This window comes from Eumetopias jubatus, unplaced genomic scaffold (genome assembly GCF_037043125.1).
Source record: "Eumetopias jubatus isolate StellerSeaLion01/CBP00866 unplaced genomic scaffold, mEumJub1_p1.0 scaffold_4, whole genome shotgun sequence".
In the NCBI taxonomy this organism is placed as follows: domain Eukaryota; kingdom Metazoa; phylum Chordata; class Mammalia; order Carnivora; family Otariidae; genus Eumetopias; species Eumetopias jubatus.
In genome coordinates this window covers 123452498-123470671 of record NW_028274810.1, presented here as the reverse complement: position 1 = coordinate 123470671, position 18174 = coordinate 123452498, and the positions used below count along the sequence as shown (strand labels likewise).

The following is an 18174-nucleotide window of genomic DNA, read 5'->3' as shown; positions in this document are numbered from 1 at the left end:
CTGTTTACCAGAAAAGCCTTATCAATAACATAGTTAACACATACTTTGTATATGTATTATATACTGATTCATACAACAACATAAGGTAGAGAAAAATGTTAAGAAAATCACAAGGAAGAGGAAATATATTCTACAGTACCACAGTGCGTCTATCAGAAAAAATCTGTGTATAAATGGACCCGCGTGTTCAAACCCATGCTGTTCAAGGGTCAACTGTACATCTTTGATAAGATAACCTAGTTATTCTTTTTCCACATAGTTTTACAAATATAATATTGCATAAACAGTGACAATAAATGCTCTTTGGTTTTGAAGAGGAAACTTAAAACTGTATTAATAGCTCCCAGAAATGCCACATGTAACATTTCTAAAAAAAGAAGTATTTGTGACAAGCGAAGTGCCTGAGAAGTGAGAAGAGACACAGGCATTTCTGGCTTTCTGGCTTTAAGTTAACATGTATCGATGTAATAATAAAATTCCAAAATATCCTAAGGCTGGAAGATACTTAATCTATTAAGATTCCAAATGAAATCTTGTGAGTTCCCTAATTAAAAACTTACTCCTTGTCAACTATTGACTAAAATCAAACTTCCCTGAAGGTACTCTGAAGGTATTCGTGACTATCTAATGCTTACTGATTCTTAGTAACTAAAATGTAAACTTTCTTGTTGGCATTTCTGAGGTTTGGAGCATGTATTTAATTTTCTTTTTTAAGATGTATTTATTTATTCTAGAGAGACAGTGAGAGAGAGCAAGAGCAGAGGGACAGAGGGAGCGAGAATCTGAAGGAGACTCCATGGCGGGGCTTGATCTCCCAACCCTGAGTTCACAACCTGAGCCGAAACCAAGAGTCAGAGGCTTAACTGACTGCACCACCCAGGCGCCCCCTTGGGGCATGTGTTTTAAATGTCAGAACAACAAATGTAGTCAAGAATTTTCAAAATTTAATTAGATACCTTTGTTCTTAAGAAGTTATTACACTCTTGTTCCACATTATAATTTATAATACGAGAAACTTCTTCCTGCCAAATCTTCAGACCATAAATGTTAACATAGTCCTGTATGTACTCAAAAGAGCGATGGAATCCGTCCATGGTAGCCCCCAATTCTTTCAGCTTAGGCATCAATTCACTTGACTGTGCAAAAGGGGAAACACAAATCTATTACACTGGAGTAGATGGCCAACCACTAATATCTACGTTAGACTTTAAATGAGACGCCTACTGGGAGACAACGATAGCTGAAGACAGCTTTGGAAATACTCATTTCCTGCCTCAACACGGATGAGTGGCAACTTATGTCAGACATTTCAGCAAAGAGGTTTCATTCATTTAGGAAGGAAGCCTCATACAAAAGAATATAAAAAACGAAAGTTGATGATTTCGCTCACGTCATTTGATGAATATATATATAACCTTAAAATACTTAAAATAGTTTAATTTGAATTTACTGGGGTGAAAAGGACCCTAGATATAAATTTTAGGCCCAATTTTTTTTTCCTCCTGAGAAAAATGAGCATATTCTTTAACAGATCAAGGAACATAAAAAAATTACAGGCTTTATAGTTCCTATGTGCCTTAGGGTTAGCAAATTCTTCTAACTTTAAGAAGTAACTCTGAATCGGAGACATCAGTTCAATTCTTAAAATTGGGGATCAACAGGTGACAGGAAAGGACTGGTTTTGGAAAGGATTTTCTTATCGTACAAAGAGATTACAATACGGGATTGAAAAGCACATTGGTCACTTGCACTGAACATCATATTTTAGATATGTGTTAGGAGGAAAGGTCTTGTTCCTGATCGTTAGAAATAGTGTGCTCGTCCATTCTGCAAGCTGGGCAGAGAGAAAGGACAGACCCATCTGGTCACCCAGTACCTTGGCTCGAGGGTTGAAGATCAGTCCCTTATGAAGAGCAAAAGCAACGCGTTTAACTAGCTCCTTCCTTATTCCATCTTCCAGTAACTGTTTTGGATCTACCTGTGTGCAAATTAAAAAGCAATGAATGGCAGTGAGGAAAAGTTCAGTCGTGAAGAAATCCAAAGGAAAAACAAGGTTTCCAGAATCTGTGAGGGAGCCCTTTCCTACCCCATTTTGCAATGATTGGGACTTTTCTCCTTTCCTGTCCCTCTGATCTTGTGCAGCTTGGACAGAATGATTAAACCTGTAACTCTTTAAGCTAGGTTGACCGCAGTAAAATTCATGATTTTACAAAATGACTTCCCATGGTGGTGGGTCTGAAAAGTTTTAAATTGCCTCTCATTTTTTTAATCATTTCATTAAAAGTAAAAAGTGTCTTTTCTCTGCATCAGGAGGAAGGGTGGAATGAAGGGCCTGCCCTTGAATTCAATGCACGCCTTTCTTCCCCATGTTACCTCAGGGCATCTCCAATCCTGTGAGCAAAGGGAAGCTTGCAAACATTTTTAACAATTCTCTTTTCTTTCAGCATTCTTGGAATGCTGTTTGTAATTAGGGAGATAAAATGGGAAAGCAAATCTGCCATGGAACTCTATAAACTTATTTTACTGGTTCTTTTTTCTGTAATGAGAAAGCATTTGTTATTCCCTAAAAGACTGTCTCCTATCGAATCCATAAAACATCAAATAGTTTGAACATAATCCTTTGAATTCCCTGAGACTTGTCTCTTGTACTTTTAATTTGTAAAATGAACCATTATTTTAAAAAGTCATAAAGACAAATGGGTGGGTTCCATCTGGGTTTGATTATATTTAAACTTTAAGAACAACAATTGCAATGAAAGTTGCACAAAATGCAAAAGCCAGAGAAACTTGTCGAGCTACATCGTGACCAAGTAATCAGCAAAATTCAGACTGGAAAAACAACAGGTCAAAGGCTGTGGGTTCCACTCTGGAAAACAGTATGGAGGGTCCTCAAAAAGTTGAAAACAGAGGTACCCTACGACCCAGCAATTGCACTAGTGGGTATTTACCCCAAAGATACAAATGTAGGGATCCGAAGGGGCACATGCACCCCAATGTTTATAGCAGCAATGTCCACAATAGCCAAACTATAGAAAAAGCCAAGACGTCCATCAACAGATGAATGAATAAAGAAGATGGTGGTGTATATATATATATATACAATGGAATATTATGCAGCCATCAAAAACCGAAATCTTGCCATTTGCAACAACGTGGATGGAACTAGAGGGTATTATGCTAGGCGAAATAAGTCAGAGAAAGACATATATCATATGACCTCACTGATATGAAGTATTCTTAATCTCAGGAAACAAACTGAGGGTTGCTGGAGTGGTGGGGGGTGGGAGGGATGGGGTGGCTGGGTGACAGACATTGGGGAGGGTATGTGCTATGGTGAGCGCTGTGAATTGTGTTAAGAGTGATGAATCACAGACCTGTACCTCTGACACAAATAATACATTATATGTTTAAAATAAAAAAAGAAGATAGTAGGAAGGGAAAAATGAAGGGGGGGAATTGGAGGGGGAGACAAACCATGAGAGACTATGGAATCTGAGAAACAAACTGAGGGTTCTAGAGGGGAGGGGGTGGGGGGATGGGCTAGCCTGGTGATGGGTATTAAAGAGGGCATATATTGAATAGAGCACTGGGTGTTATATGCAAACAATGAATCATGGAACACTACATCAAAAACTAATGATGTAATGTATGGTGATTAACATAACATAATAAAATAAAATTAAAAAATAAAAAAAGGCTATGGGTTCCTCACCAGATAATGGAAAGGAATGGAGGAGAAACCTGAAGATTAAAAAAGACTTAAAAGATACAACATACACTTTTTATTTATTTCTATTTTTTTAGAAGATTTATTTATTTAAGAGAGAGAGAGAGAGAGAGAGAGAGCGCGCGCGAGACCTCGCGCACATGCGCGCACCAGTAGGGGAGAGGCAGAGGGAGAGAATCCTCAAGCAGACTCCCTGCTGAGTGTGGAGCCTGACACGGGGCTGGGGCTCGATCCCAAAGCCCATGTGATCAGGACCTGAGCTGAAATCAAGAGTTGAAGCTTAACAGACCGAGCCACCCAGGCGCCCCTAACATTTTTTTTAAATGTAGTGTCCAGAGAGATTTACTTTTGGATAATAAAACTCTAAATGGAGAGACTGAGATTAGGTCAGGGCACGTGAGGAGGATCCTGAGGTAGGAGCTGGGAAATGATATTTCTTGACTTGGGTGGTGGTTATAATAATCTATTAAACTACAGAAGTGTTTCTACAGCTTTCAGTACCTGTGCCCTATTTTACAGTAACAAATTATAACTAGATATCATCAATGAGGAAAAAAAATCAAAGAAGTAAAATGAAGTTTCCAAAGAAATACTCCGTGTAAGAACAGATTTGGTGAGAAAGAGTTAAATGTTTTCATGAATTGAAAGGTTTTAAATGGCCCTTCCAATTCTTCCAAGACTTTCACCAATGTATGGCATGCCTGTAGCTTACAGAAAGCCCCCTTCCCACAGCCCCTTCCTTCATGCCTCTATCCCTTCCTCTGAAGTTAACAACAGTTAATTAACAGTTTTCATATGCATCTTCCAGACCTTTCTCTACTAATTTCTCTACGTATTGTCCTTAATACACATTTAATTTTAAAAAATCTAAATGGGACCATAATACACGTGCGCGCGCGCGCACACACACTCACACTACACACACACACACATTGTTCTGTAACTTGCTTTTTCCACTTTAAGCTTTAGAGTTTTAGAAATCTTCCAGCGGCCAAAGCTTTTTCAATGGCAGCAATCTACACTGGAAATGCACCATGATATATTCAGCCATTCTCTTAGTGATAAATGTCTAGATGATTTCTATTTTTTAAATTTTTGCTTATTATTTTTGTTATTTATTTTAAGATTTTATTTATTTGAGAGATAGAGAACATGAGAGGGGATGGGCAGAGGGAGAGGGAGACTCCCTGCTGAGCAGAAAGCCTGAAGCAGGGCTTGATCCCAGGATCCTCAGATCACGACCTGAGCCGAAGGCAGACACCCCCCTTTTTTTATTCTTTTTTAAGTATGCTCCATGCCCAGCATGGAGCCCAACTCCGGGCTTGAACTCACCACCCTGAGATCAAGAGTCGGATGCTTAACTGACTGGGCCACCCAGGCGCCCCTCTATTCTTTTTAAAATAATTTTTTTGGCCATCTGTAACAGTGCACATTTACACATACATCTCTGTGTATATCTTACTTGTTTTAAGTCAGATGGATTAAAGTCAACTTATACTTTTTTTTTTAAAGTAAGCTCCACGTCCAACGTGGGGCTTGAACTCACAACCCTGAATTCAAGAGTTGCATGCTCTATGGACTGTGCCAGCCAGGTGCCCCAACTTATACTCTTTACAAGTGTCTGAGATAGATGCTTAACATTTGAGGGTTAAAGACTAGTGAGGGCCACAGGATCCCTTACAGAAAGCCCTGAGTGGTTAGATTGGCAGAGATAGCCTACTGGGTTAAGTGTGGTCAAGATGATATTCCCCCGTTCTCATCTGAAGGACTGTGGCAAAAGATCTGCATTTTTCTTAAGCAGTTGTCCTTTGATAATTATTGCTAATTATTAGGTTTTATTACATCCTTCCTATACTGGTCATTTTGCATGTAAGACACTTAATCTGGTCCTAGGATTTATTACCACTTTACAGATTAGTAAGACGTGATAACCTGCAAGTCTACTCTCTGCATATCAACTGAATTAAACTGGCACCAGGCCTAAAGTATGTTCAGTGGATTCTATTAATTTTCTAGGGGCACAATGGGGGGCGCCTGGGTGGCTCGTTCAGTTAAGCATCTGCCTTTGGCTCAGGTCATGATCTTGGGGTCCTGAGATTGAGCCCAGAGTCGGGTTCCCTGCTCAGTGGGGAGCCTGCTTCTCCCTCTCCCCACCCCCCACTCATGCTCTCTCTCACTGTCTCTGTCTCTCAAATAAATAAAATCTGTACAAAAAATAAAATATCACTATCTTTAAAAAAAATTCTAGGGGCACAATAGTATTTCAGCATACTTGCAGAAACCACACACTAAAGTTCCATTCCTATTTAGGTTCATTTCCTATTATATTCTTGGGTTTTAGTAACACAAATGTTAATCTGGCAATTCAACAGATACACATTTAAAAAAAATCAGAAACATGTAGATTCTAACTGATATCAGATAAATGAAAAATAAATAAAAGCACTGTGAACCCTGTACATGGGCATATCACTAGTTATCATAGGATTACAAATGAAAACAGCATTGAGGTAACACTTTATACTCTTTGGGAGAGCAAAAATTAGATTGTGTAACTAACAAGTATTGGGAAAAATGGGGGCAGACATTTCATGGAACGGTCGTTTCAGAAGGCAATCTCGTGGTGTTGAGAGAAATTAAGTATAAACACACCTTAAGGCCCAGTGACCCAACCCCTGGGGAGGCAGATTTAGGAGAAATTCTTTCACGGTGTATAGCAGAGACATGTTCAGAGAGCCCTGTAATAATGGGGAGTGTTGGAGTGAAAACAGATAATATGGGTGTCTGTGCTTCGGGGAATGGTTAAGAGGAATGTAAAATTCTATGCAGCAGTAAGAAGTAACCAACTGCCCAACTCATAGTAACATAAATAAATAAATCAAACATATGCACACATAAAGTAACACCTCATGCTTAAAATGCAGATACTAGCCTCTTTGGGGATAGAAATGGAATATACAGCGTGGATGCTACTGGGGATGGGAATGGCTGTGGGCATCCAGATGAGAAAGGAAAAATGAAGAGAGGAGCTTGCATGCATCCGTGATGACAATGGCCAGACAATGACAATGGGGTAGGATTACCTCAGCTCTCTGCTCCTGAGATGCAATATAAAAATACTAAAAGGAAAGGGCAGGAGAGAGCAAGCCAGCTGTCTGGCCAAGGGAATCGGACCATTTTGTTTTGTTATTACAAAAATTCAATTAAATGGATTTTTCGTAGATTTAACTAACTCCTGGGTATGGATGAAAAATTTTTTGTAGATTTAACTAACTCCTGGGTGTGGATGAAAAATCAGGATTATGCTCTCTCTTCCTCCATCAATAAATGAGTAAAGTGAAGATCAAGAGCTGAATGTGAAACAGCAGGGGACACAAGATGACAATGTCATTCCCTGTTCCCCATGGGAGAGCCACCACAGTAATCCAAACAAAGAGTCTGTGAGGTCACATGAACCAGCATGAAAGCCGTTACCTTGATGATGCCAACCAAAGTTGTCTTCATCATTAAGATGCCTTCAGTAAAAATGGAAATAGCATGAGTGAGCTTGGCAACCTTTAACAAAGAAAAAGAAGTTAATTAAGTATTTCAGATAAAAGACCCATCGTTTCTACAGGAAGTGAAAATAATTGGCTGATAGTCCTGGATGAACCAAGACAGCAGGAATGACATGTCCTGGTCAGAAATGAGGCGCCATGATGGAACCGAGAGACCACTGTTAGCCACGCTGGGAACAGGGTCAGCAGACATGAAATCATTCTTTAAATGCTGACCAATCATTTCCCCTTCTTTGGGCCTCAGTTTCTCATGCATAAAAGAAAGGCAGGATTCCATGAGATGGATGGTCCTTTCCACGTAGAAAAGGCTCATCAAGACCCTAACAAGGTAATCTCCCCTTTCCGGCGTTCTACTTTTTTTTCCCCAAGCAACACAAGGAGACATAGATAAGGTAGACCAATGCTCTCTTTTTGAATGTGCATAAACACATAAATTCAAAGCTTGAAAAATCCAAATTCCTGATGTGATTTTTGGAGTTGTGTCAGAGAGTATGTAAAACTGACCCTGGGATGAAATGTAGTGACAGTGGGCTTCCTATTGTCAATTTCCACTTGATTTCACTCTTTCACATCTTTTAAGTTCAGGGGGAAAGAAAAGCAGAGGTATTTGGAGAGAACAACCCCTGAGGTTGCTCGACTACGGAGTGGGCTTTAAAGTCTGGCTGGAGGAAATGGCTAATGGAGCGCAGATGATTTTGAGCCACGGATCTGATGTACAAAGCGGGAACTCGACTGTGAAGAGTCTGGGCAATCTAGCCCGAAGAAAAGCAGGGCTGATTCGCCAGGACCGTTCAGCTGAAAAGTGACCAGCTGAACTCCACTTCCTCTGAGGACACTCAAGCTGGCGAGGCCTTAAGTAACGCCGGGACCAGCTCACAAATACAGGTATGGCTGCACTAACTTGGCACTAACAGTTATCACTGAGAGTAGGAAAAAACAAATGAGAATAGGTCTGGAGGTCCTAGGGATATGGCAGGCGACACAGACCTGGGATACTTCATGGTTTGGGTTTTAAATATCAAAAGGCAGAAGTCAAAGGGACACGCCACCTCGTAACGTGGGCCAAGCTGAGCATAGTCCCTCAGCTTGTCTTTGTCCAGGCGGGTCGGCACCTCAATGATATCGTGGGTCTGAAGCTTTATGATCTTTAGGAGAGAAGTAAACATGCTTTCTGGAATGATCTGCAAAACCTTCAGTGAAAGAGAAAAGAGGAAAAAAAGTTGACCATCTCTTTTGTTTTTCTTAGCTGATAAATGCTAGGATGGCAGGGAGACAGTATCAGTGCATATAATGAGCCGCTTGGTTACAGGAAGGGATGATAAAGGACTTAACAAGAGCTGTTTGAACATCTGCTCTCAGGCACACAGCTACGTTCCTTCAAACATGAACTGCTTGCAAGATATAAAGCTAATCCTCATACACAGGGAGCAAAAAGATGTATCTTTTCCACATTACAAACTCTTCAAAGACTGAGAATCGGAGGTGTTAGTGACATGGCTACAGAGCACTCAGTATGTGACACGGGTAAATTTTAAACCCAGGTTTGCTGGGCTCCACACTGTACTGTAAGTTATTGAAACAGGATCAAAATTTCTCTGAAAACCTAAGTTCTAACTAGGATATTATGCTGGATCTAGATCTGGCTCTTTTACCAGCTAGCTCTGAGACTTTGTGGAAGCCAATATAATCTCTATTTCAGTTTCTGTACCTACAAAGTGGGGGTTAATACCACCAGCACTGAAAAAAAAACCAGATGTGAAAGTTCTTTGGAAGTAAAACACATCTGCATTATCCACAGTACCGGTAAGAGTAAGTTTATATTCAGATATTGCAAATTTCTGGAATCAAGTTAAGAATAAGGGAAGGGAACACAGGTATATTTTTTATAGGGCCCCAAGCACCCTTTTTGTCTTCAAATAGAAGTTAGTTTGCCAATAAAATAAATATCACCTTGATGCATTTCTTACCTTTCTCACATAGGACACCAATTCACCAGAATAATATTGAGACACACTGAGAAGATCAGGACTATTTGCTTGATTAATTCGAAGAAGGGGAAGATCAAGGGCAGAGGCAAGCTGAAAGAAAAGTAGGTATTATCTGTTTCTCCATCTCAAAAAGTCCTAGAAATCTCTCTTTCTAGGAAGAGTCTTGGGTCCTACCCAGGAAAGAGCAACAACCACTGAACTTCATCAAAGTTCATTAACAGTTTCGGACAATGATACAGTTTTTTAAGAACAACAGTCATCTGCTATGGCAGTGGTTCTCAAACTGCAGGCCCCAGACCAGTAGCATCAGCATCAGGGGGGAACTAGTTAGAGATGCAGGCTCTTGAGCCCCACCCCAGATTTACTTAATCAGAAACTCTGGGGGCGAGGTCCAGCCATCTGTGTTGTGACAGGCCTTCTAGGTGATTCTGAGGCCCCTCAAGTCTGAGAGCTACTATGCTATAGGAGACAGCTGCTCTTGGATGGAAATCAGATACCGTGACGGATGGATCACTGTACTGAATCCAATCGAAGACGTCACAGCATGTACGAAGTGCCATTATTTTATGTACCACTCAGAAAGAAAGAAAATGCTGACATGTGAACTTTGATATGCTGCCAATGATAAAACCCATCCCCAATTACAGAGATGTTTAAATAGGAAAGAAAGTGCACCTAAGAATTGATATATAAGGTGACTCTGTCAGAAGACAGTGAGTCAATTATTTGCTCATTTATCTTGATCTGAAGTTACCTTGAGAGCAAGGGCCCTATTTGTATTGTTAACTGCTATTCCTTTATCTTTAGAGGGGATCCTAGTTTGTACCAGAGGCTCAATAAGAATTTTTTAAATGAGTAAGGAAAAGGAATTATTTCGCATATACAGAAAAAAGGACCCACATTTTTAGTATATTGGTAGAACTTAAAAAATGTATTTTTTAACTTAAAAACTATTTTCTGTAAGACATCCAACTTATGTTAATTGAAACTTCAAATATGCATGGCATCTTTTGAAACTGTGCTCTCGTGGGAAAACTGCTAACAAATTTCAGTCTATAAAAAGACTTAAATTACCTAACTTTCTAAAAGAATGAAATCTTGAACTGATTTCATGCATGAGGTAGTAACGAAGACCAATTCCTCCCTAGTGACTGAGAACGTGATCTAACTGTTCTCTGCTTACCTTCAGGAATGTAGCTCTGAGTTTTGTAACCATGGATGGGTTTACCCTTATGCTCTCTTGCATGATGGATGTGAATCTGTAAAGAGAGATCAGTGGTAAGGAGACATCCCTGGTGGCCTTCATATAGGGGAAATGTTAGGCTGACCACATTACCTGTCAATTAATTGCCAAGCAAAAGAAAGGTCCCCAATGATCTGCATTGTGATCAGGACCTCCTCTTTAATGTTAATGGTTCGGATCATTTGGTGAAGAAACTTGCGAGTATCAGCAAGAAACTGACAGACTTGCAGATTTGATTCCAACTGATGAAATTCTTGAACCTGTGTCACATAAATACATTTAATTAGAAAATTCCAAATGGCTTCTGTGGTGTTCATTTTTCCCTGGAAACACTTTAAGAAAGGCACGCTACTTACTAAGAATTTCTTGGCAAAATTTCTATTTCAAATAATAATTTTAGAAATGTATAAGCCAAGTCATAATGTAATGCCCAGGTTCCTAGGATTAGAAAATGTTCTACTCTTTTTACTGTGTACGTATATGACAGAATGAGTGGATACTTCCATCTTCTATTTTAGCATCAATAAACACATATTAGAAAATCCTCCTGGAAGCAATCTCGTTCTTGATCTCCTAAAGCACTTTTCTTTCGACTGCTGAGATTCAGTGACCCCTTACGCTTGGCATTCTGTGATGTGGGCATCTGCCTCACCTCTGTGACGATGTTTTAATCACTTTTGTATCTCCCCAGCTGCTCAATAAATATTTTAATGAATCAAAAAAAAAATCCTCTTAATTCTGAAGATCTGCAGGTTTGCTAAAAAACAGAGTAGAAGTCACATCACAACCAGGGTGTTGGCATTTGGACATTATTAAGTTCTTTTTCTGGACTCCATAAAACAAAATAATGATTCCCCAGTGTCCGAAAGTTGTAATGTATATAATTCAAGGTGCCTGGGCCATTGCCAAAATAAGTAACACAAATGATAAAAAGCCTCTGACATTTACAAAGTTGTTTATATTTGTACTACAGGCTAAAAGATCCAGGAAACGAGCAAAATAGGGACAGTACAAGTTGGGAATTTTCGGCTAAGGAAACTGACGCACTAACAATGGAGAACTGTTCTGTGTTGCCATTAACAGTAACCAACAAATCTCTCAAAAAAAAAAAAGGCTATAAATGCCAAATAAAGTATTACTTCTCTCTCTAAAGATATATACTTATACCAGTTGAACAGGGTTCCAAGTAAGTATGGATGATGTTTTAAATAGCTGACGGTTATTGTTCTCATGCTTTTATTTTTTATTTTAAACCCAGTTGTAAGCATACAATTAAAATTTCAAGAGTGGGAAAATATAATAATCCTTTTTTGAATTTGAGTAGATAGTTTGAGTAGATAAAAAACAAACTAATTCTTTTTTTCCGGAAAAGAAAACATCACTTATAAGCATATGATCATTACATAACTATGGTTATGGTTATGTATCCCTTTGTAGTTTCCCGCCCCCAAACTCTTCCCTGATCTAGAAATGGTGCCTACAGCGCGGTGTTGTTTTAGCTTTTGCTGCTTTAACCACAATTTCCCTGATGTTTCTATATTGTCTTCGTCATTATTTTTCCAAGACTACATGTTTCTGCAAGTGGAAATGTCATTGTTTTTGTTGGCATTCTCTTCATGCTGATCACTTCATTATTTTCCCAATTTTAGGACACTGGATATAATTTACAGGGAGCAGAGTATGCTTTTTGTTGCTTCTGATGAAAATATTCTCTCAGATATATTTCCGGGACCAGATTGCTGGGTGGGTTGGAAACTATGATTCATGATCCAAGCGCCGCCATTTAAGAAGGGCTTTCTTACCTCCTCCAAAGCTTGTATGAGCTGCACCGTTTTCCTGCCTGCAGCAGTGGAATCATCGTGATTTAAAGACAGGATTTGTTTTGAGATCTCTCTGAACCAAGCCTGCAGGTTTTCTATGAACAGAGAAACAAGGAGAGACTGCTGAGACCCCAGGATTCCTGCAGCTGTGGCTTTGAATCTATTCAGGAACGCTTTACAAATCTAGGTCTTGTTCACAGAGCTCTCGCTGTGTACCTGACATCACCCTCGCGGATTCTCCATACAATAACCACCAAAATGCCTCGGGGCATATGACCTGGAACAAGAGAGGGAACTTTCTACATCAGTGGCTCAGTCTAACACCTGGCAGGTGAACACAAGTGTGCACCGGTGGGCAGAGAAGCAGGGAGGAATTGGGAAGGAAATGAAAGATGGGACACAGAGTTCCTGGGGAGAGTTTTCTGCAAAAGCGAGGATGCGTAGAGAGAGAGGCACAGGGATGGTTTGTCCCTAGGTGAGAGGACAGACATGGGCAGCAGCTTTGGGACAAAAATGACAATGGCACATCTTGGAGGGCGATGAGGGGCAACATGTCAGGAGTGTAAGGGATGATCTGAACAGCTTGGGGGGGTGCCGTTCGCATTCACAAACCAATTTCACACCGCAGAGAAAGGGAAGGGCACCAATATGCTCTGGGGACCCTCGGTATGGCAGGCAAAGCTCGAAGCTTGTCTCATTGAATCCTCACAGTTTATGGAGGCAGGAATTAGAAGGCATTCTCAGATCAGGCAGCTGATGCCCAGGGACGTTACGGATCCTACGCAGGGTCACACGGTTACTAAATGGCAGAGCCAGGATTTTCTCACTGGTCTGGCCAGATTCAAAGACTTTGCTCTTTTTAACTCACCAAGCTGGTTCCGTAAAGTTTTTGTTGTTGTTGTTGTTTTATCAATGGGATGATTTCACTTTAATAAAAGCACTTAAGGGCTTATAATCCTAAGTTATTTCAAGAACTGGTATGAGGGACACTAGTTGTAATTTTAAAGATTTTTTTTTTTTTTTTGGTAAGACTGAGGGACAGCTCTGGAGTAGCAGAAAGAACACAGGGTTCAGGGTCTGAGGTGCAAAGCTCGATCCAGGCTCTGAACCTTTGTTACCTTCAGCAAGTGACTACCTTTTGCAGCTTGATTTCTTTACATGTAAAACAAGAATACAGATGTTGATTCACAGCATCTCAGATGAGAAACATATGTGGAAGTTCTTCCTAAGCTGAAATATGCTATATAGCCAGGTAAAGTAGAAGATCTTGTTCTGAATGGCCTTTGAAAGGATGTTGGGATTTTTAAGAACCTAAAGGTGATTAGAACAAAGATGAATGTGCCTGATTCTCAAAAACTGATCGGTTAGTGGTTCCTTGTTTTCTAGACACAATGTAGTGATCTGCAAAACATGTTGCCAATTTATATCACATGATTAAAAACACAGCCAACTTTTCCCACTAGGAGTAATAAAGTAACTTGGAAATACATTTTAGGCTAACCATTGAGCATCAAATAAATGAACAAAAGCCAAATACAGTAATCACAAGATCATATTGATTAAAAATACTGTTTTTTTAAAAGCTATACTATTAAGCTTTTTTTTTAAACAAGAAGCTATACTATTCTACTGTATAATTAACTATCAGAAATGAATCTCATAGTTAAACATTAAGCATTAAAAAGATAGTTTGTCGTCTTAAAATTCAGAATGGTAATTCGGGGGAATTTTGAAAGGCTTCTATCTATATAAAAATGTTAAGTGATACCATAATTTTCCTACAGATAAAATTTCCTAGAAGAAGCGGAATTAATATCATTAAAGTAAGACTTGAGCAATGTTGTTTCAAAAAAATCTGCAGGTCCCTGCTTCTGCCACTAGATGGCAGGCGCACGGGGGGGGCGGGGGGAAGGAGCAAACATGATTAGAAGCGGAGAATCTTGCATACCATCTATGTTAGTAGTTGGTAATATTCTTGAGGCAAGTGTCCTGAGATCAGGACAGTTAGGTCCTTTTCTCCCTCCCCCCAAATGCACATAAGCTGACACACCAGTGGTGCATACTATGGTGAAGGTGGGGGATGAATTATGACCCTATGGACTATGAACCAGAGTACAACAACCCCTCTAGCCCAATCTCATACTTCCAAAGTAAGAAACCTCAAGTCCAGATAGGCTATGAAGAGTGCCCCAGGGAGCACAAAGCTAGAGGCAGCTAAAACTAAGCTTCAGATCTTCATTAGCAACCTCCTAGCATACAATGATGACAATGTCAGGACTTTTTACTCTGCTGCTTTCCAGTCATTTATGTGTATATTTCAAACACACCAATATTTCCTCTTCAGCAATTACCATTTTTCTCCACTCGGGTTAGGGGTTTCACTCCTGAAAAGACATCAGCAAGCTCTGTCATCCGCTCTGAACCCTCCTTTTTGTAATGCTCCCATTTGGCTTGCTTTTCTGAAAGCATTTGCTTGAACATCTGTTGAAAGAGACAGAAAAGAATTACTTAAGAGGAAGTCCAGATTAGGCAGTTTACCAAGAAAGCCTGAGCAAAACCCAATTTATTATAAAAATATATGCCTAAAAGTAACATTACCCTGACGTCATCTCTTAAGTCGTCCTACTTTGTACAAATCGAGGGGCAAAGCTAGATCACTAAGGCAGTGTTTCTCAGGCATCTTATGATGCACATAAGCATCACCTGGATGGCTTTCTACTTCTCAGAGTCCCAAGCCCCACCCTTGAAGGTTCTGGTTCAGAAGGTCTTGGGTCGACCCAAGAATCCAGCATTTTTAATATGACATGAAATTTGGTGGCCACTGCTCTAAGGTCCTTTCTAAGTAACAATTTCTGGGGTCATACCTATTCTAAGGTTAGGGAAGGTTGAGGATATCTAGTCTGACGAGTGGAGAATGAACTAAATTACCCACAAAAGTTCTTTCTTTTTGATCACACAGTAGGTCTGTTTATGAACTCACTTTTCATAAAATTAAAATCCTATAAAGGGTTGGGCAGAGGACGAAATGGTGTATCTCAAGGTTTTGTTTTTCCTTGAAACAAACTTTAGAAACATAGTTCAGGTATGTCACAAGTGTATAGGGATTTATTTTATTGGGCTCCTAAGGGGTAAATATGAGAGTATACGGATTTTTCTCTTAAGAAATTCTTCATTCCTCAGCATCAAAATGAATTTTAAAAGATGAAGACTTCATTGCAGACGAAAGGATCAAGAGTGGTGGAATTTTGTGGGGCCAGAGGAAAAGGTATCTTAGTGATCAGGCAGGATGATTAAGCATTGAAAAGTAATAGCATGAGGAACAGTCAGAATTATTTATAGAGTCCGCCCTATCTTTTTGAATGCTTGAGATCAGTCAGTGCCAGGGGACAAAGCAGCAGTGACAAAAATAACACTGGGAGGCCTTCATCACAGATCGAATGGCTTGAAGCCCTTCAAACACTCATTCACAGGTTGAACTCACAGGTTTCATATCTTGTTATGATGGAAATTTGGAATAGGGGATGGTCCTTCAATTAGGAGATGCAACTTCATATAAAGATTACAAGAAACACAGGTCCAATTGCTGTGTTTATAGGAGAATCAGAAGGTGATTCTAGAAAAAGGGTTGGGGTGGGAGGTCAGTTAACAAACCGAGCTGAAATGTATTATCATTGTTTTGCTTGATTTGAATTGGGTAGTTGTTTTTTTTTTTCTTTCTACCAGATCTTTCTCTTTTGAAGATCTTTAACGAGTTGGTCTTCTTTTCCCTCTACTGGAACAGACTAAAGGAAGCTGCCCTTTCTATTCCAACAGATTCCAGAAAAAGATTAATGATTAGAAATGAAGGCTTGGCTAGGCAGATGACCCAGACCTGTCCTGATTTCCATGCAACAACACTGAGCTACAGAACTCTTGGGGAACTGGCGCTCGGTTCAGGATCCTAACCGGACTGAGTGCATTGATTCTTCGGGGGCGACTCTCACTTGCCTCTGAAGTTTGCTTTGACCAAAAAATAAGATGCCTGGTTTCCTGCTCTTGGATCTTTCTTGGTTTCTCATGTTGGCTTAATCTGTCTCTCTTCCCCACTGTACTGAGAGCTCCTTGATGGTAGGGACATGCCTTGTTCATTTTTGAATTCCTAGCACCTAGCTGGGAACAGAGCAGGTATTCGATGATGATTTGCTATTCAGAGGGAAAACATTAACATATTAAAGAGATCAAAAAGGGGTAGCGTTTCTCTGATCTTACAAAGTGGTACACAGACAAGGCACTGAAGACACTCAGCACATGCATTAGCATGTTAATAAGCAGCATGTACTTTTCCTGAGCTACTTAATGGGGGAACACAGTGTCCTCGCATACCTAGAAGAAAAGAAACATCTAGCATACCACTAACTGGACTGAGGCAAGGTGAAGATCAATTCTGAATGGGCATTAACATCCACGGCTAGTTCCTGGGCCCACCTGCTCCAAACCCCCAAAGTTACTGGTTCCAGAACGTAGGCGTTCCTGGGTAGCTGCCATTTTTATTACGCCCACAGAGGCTTTTTTAGCCCTAAGACTGACCAACCTCAAAATTTCCTTCAGGGAACTCAAAATCCTTAAAATCCTTAAGTCAAAACCTTGTTTAATTGCAAATCCTTCACCCTACTTAAAAGCCCTTTCTAGCACTGGGTGTTATATGCAAACAACGAATCATGGAACACTACGTCAAAAACTAATGATGTAATGTATGGTGATTAACAGAACCTTAAAAAAAAAAAAAAGCCCTTTCTAACAGGTTCTCATGGCTTTTCAGATGAAAACTGAAATCCTACAAGGCCAGGCCTGGGTTGGCTCCTGCCCACCTTTCAACCTCATATCATACCACTTTCTCTCGTTCTCTCCCCTCTAGCCAACTGGTCCTTCTGGTCCTTGAACTGGTCATGCTGTTCCCTACCCGAGAGGACTTGGGCATGTTCTGCCCTCTCTCTGGCATGGTCTCCAGAATGCTCCCAACCTTTGTCTTAGCTAACTCTGACAGGTTCCTTCTTCGGGTCCCTTCAGAAGCTCTTGCTTCTCTTCTCAGGGAAGTTGGGGATAGCGTCTTTGATTATAGGTCCTCAGAGAACTATGTTCCTTTCCTTTAGAGCACGTCTCTTTCTTTTTTTTAAAGATTTTATTTATTTGACAGTGAGACAGACACAGCGAGAGAGGGAACACAAGCAGGGGGAGAGGGAGAGGGAGAAGCAGGCTTCCCGCGGAGCAGGGAGCCCGATGCGGGGCTCGATCCCAGGACCCTGGGACCCTGACCTGAGCCGAAGGCAGACGCTTAACGGCTGAGCCACCCAGACGCCCCTGTATTCACATTTTCATTAGTGTGGTTCTCTGATTACTGTTCGTATTCCTCACTAGACTGCCACCTCCACAGTCTTGTACAATTTCCCCCGTCACTGTCTCCTCCCCGGCACTTGGCACTAAATGCCTGTTAAATGTCTAATCCTGTCGTTTTTCGTGTAAGAACTATGTCTGTCAGACAGCTAGACTCTGCAGCCTGAGTCAGAGACACAGTTATGGAACCCTAATTCTTTAAAAGTATTTTTAAGCATAAAAACACTAAGATGTTGATGATTATTTATTCAAGGGTTTTACCTCTTTGAGTATAAACTCAAACTGGGCGGTATCCAACAGCAATTGAAAGAGGATCTTGGGATTGTACCTAGAGTCTGTTAGAATCTGGTCCTTGATCTGACGAAGACGTTTGTTGTTTGGATCACAGGCTAGAAACGGGAAGAAAAGAGTTCCCAATTTATTAAAGGTGTAGAAAACATGAAACAGAAGAGGAATTCTTAAAAAAAAC

At 40.3% G+C, this 18174-nt stretch overlaps 1 protein-coding gene across 2 annotated transcripts in view; it reads right to left on the bottom strand.

Annotated features, from left to right (window-relative positions):
- Positions 1–18174, bottom strand: part of WASHC5 (WASH complex subunit 5) — a 61558-nt gene that overhangs the window by 22166 nt on the left and 21218 nt on the right. For both annotated transcript variants that reach the window (XM_028105537.2, XM_028105538.2), the window contains exons 10-19: positions 17967–18094; positions 14687–14816; positions 12318–12430; positions 10609–10775; positions 10456–10531; positions 9252–9362; positions 8334–8474; positions 7202–7282; positions 1877–1978; positions 957–1136 (exon numbers count right to left, since the gene is read on the bottom strand). In XM_028105537.2, the coding sequence (XP_027961338.1) occupies positions 957–1136; positions 1877–1978; positions 7202–7282; positions 8334–8474; positions 9252–9362; positions 10456–10531; positions 10609–10775; positions 12318–12430; positions 14687–14816; positions 17967–18094 (1229 nt within the window). The remainder of the gene's footprint in view (positions 1–956; positions 1137–1876; positions 1979–7201; positions 7283–8333; positions 8475–9251; positions 9363–10455; positions 10532–10608; positions 10776–12317; positions 12431–14686; positions 14817–17966; positions 18095–18174) is intronic.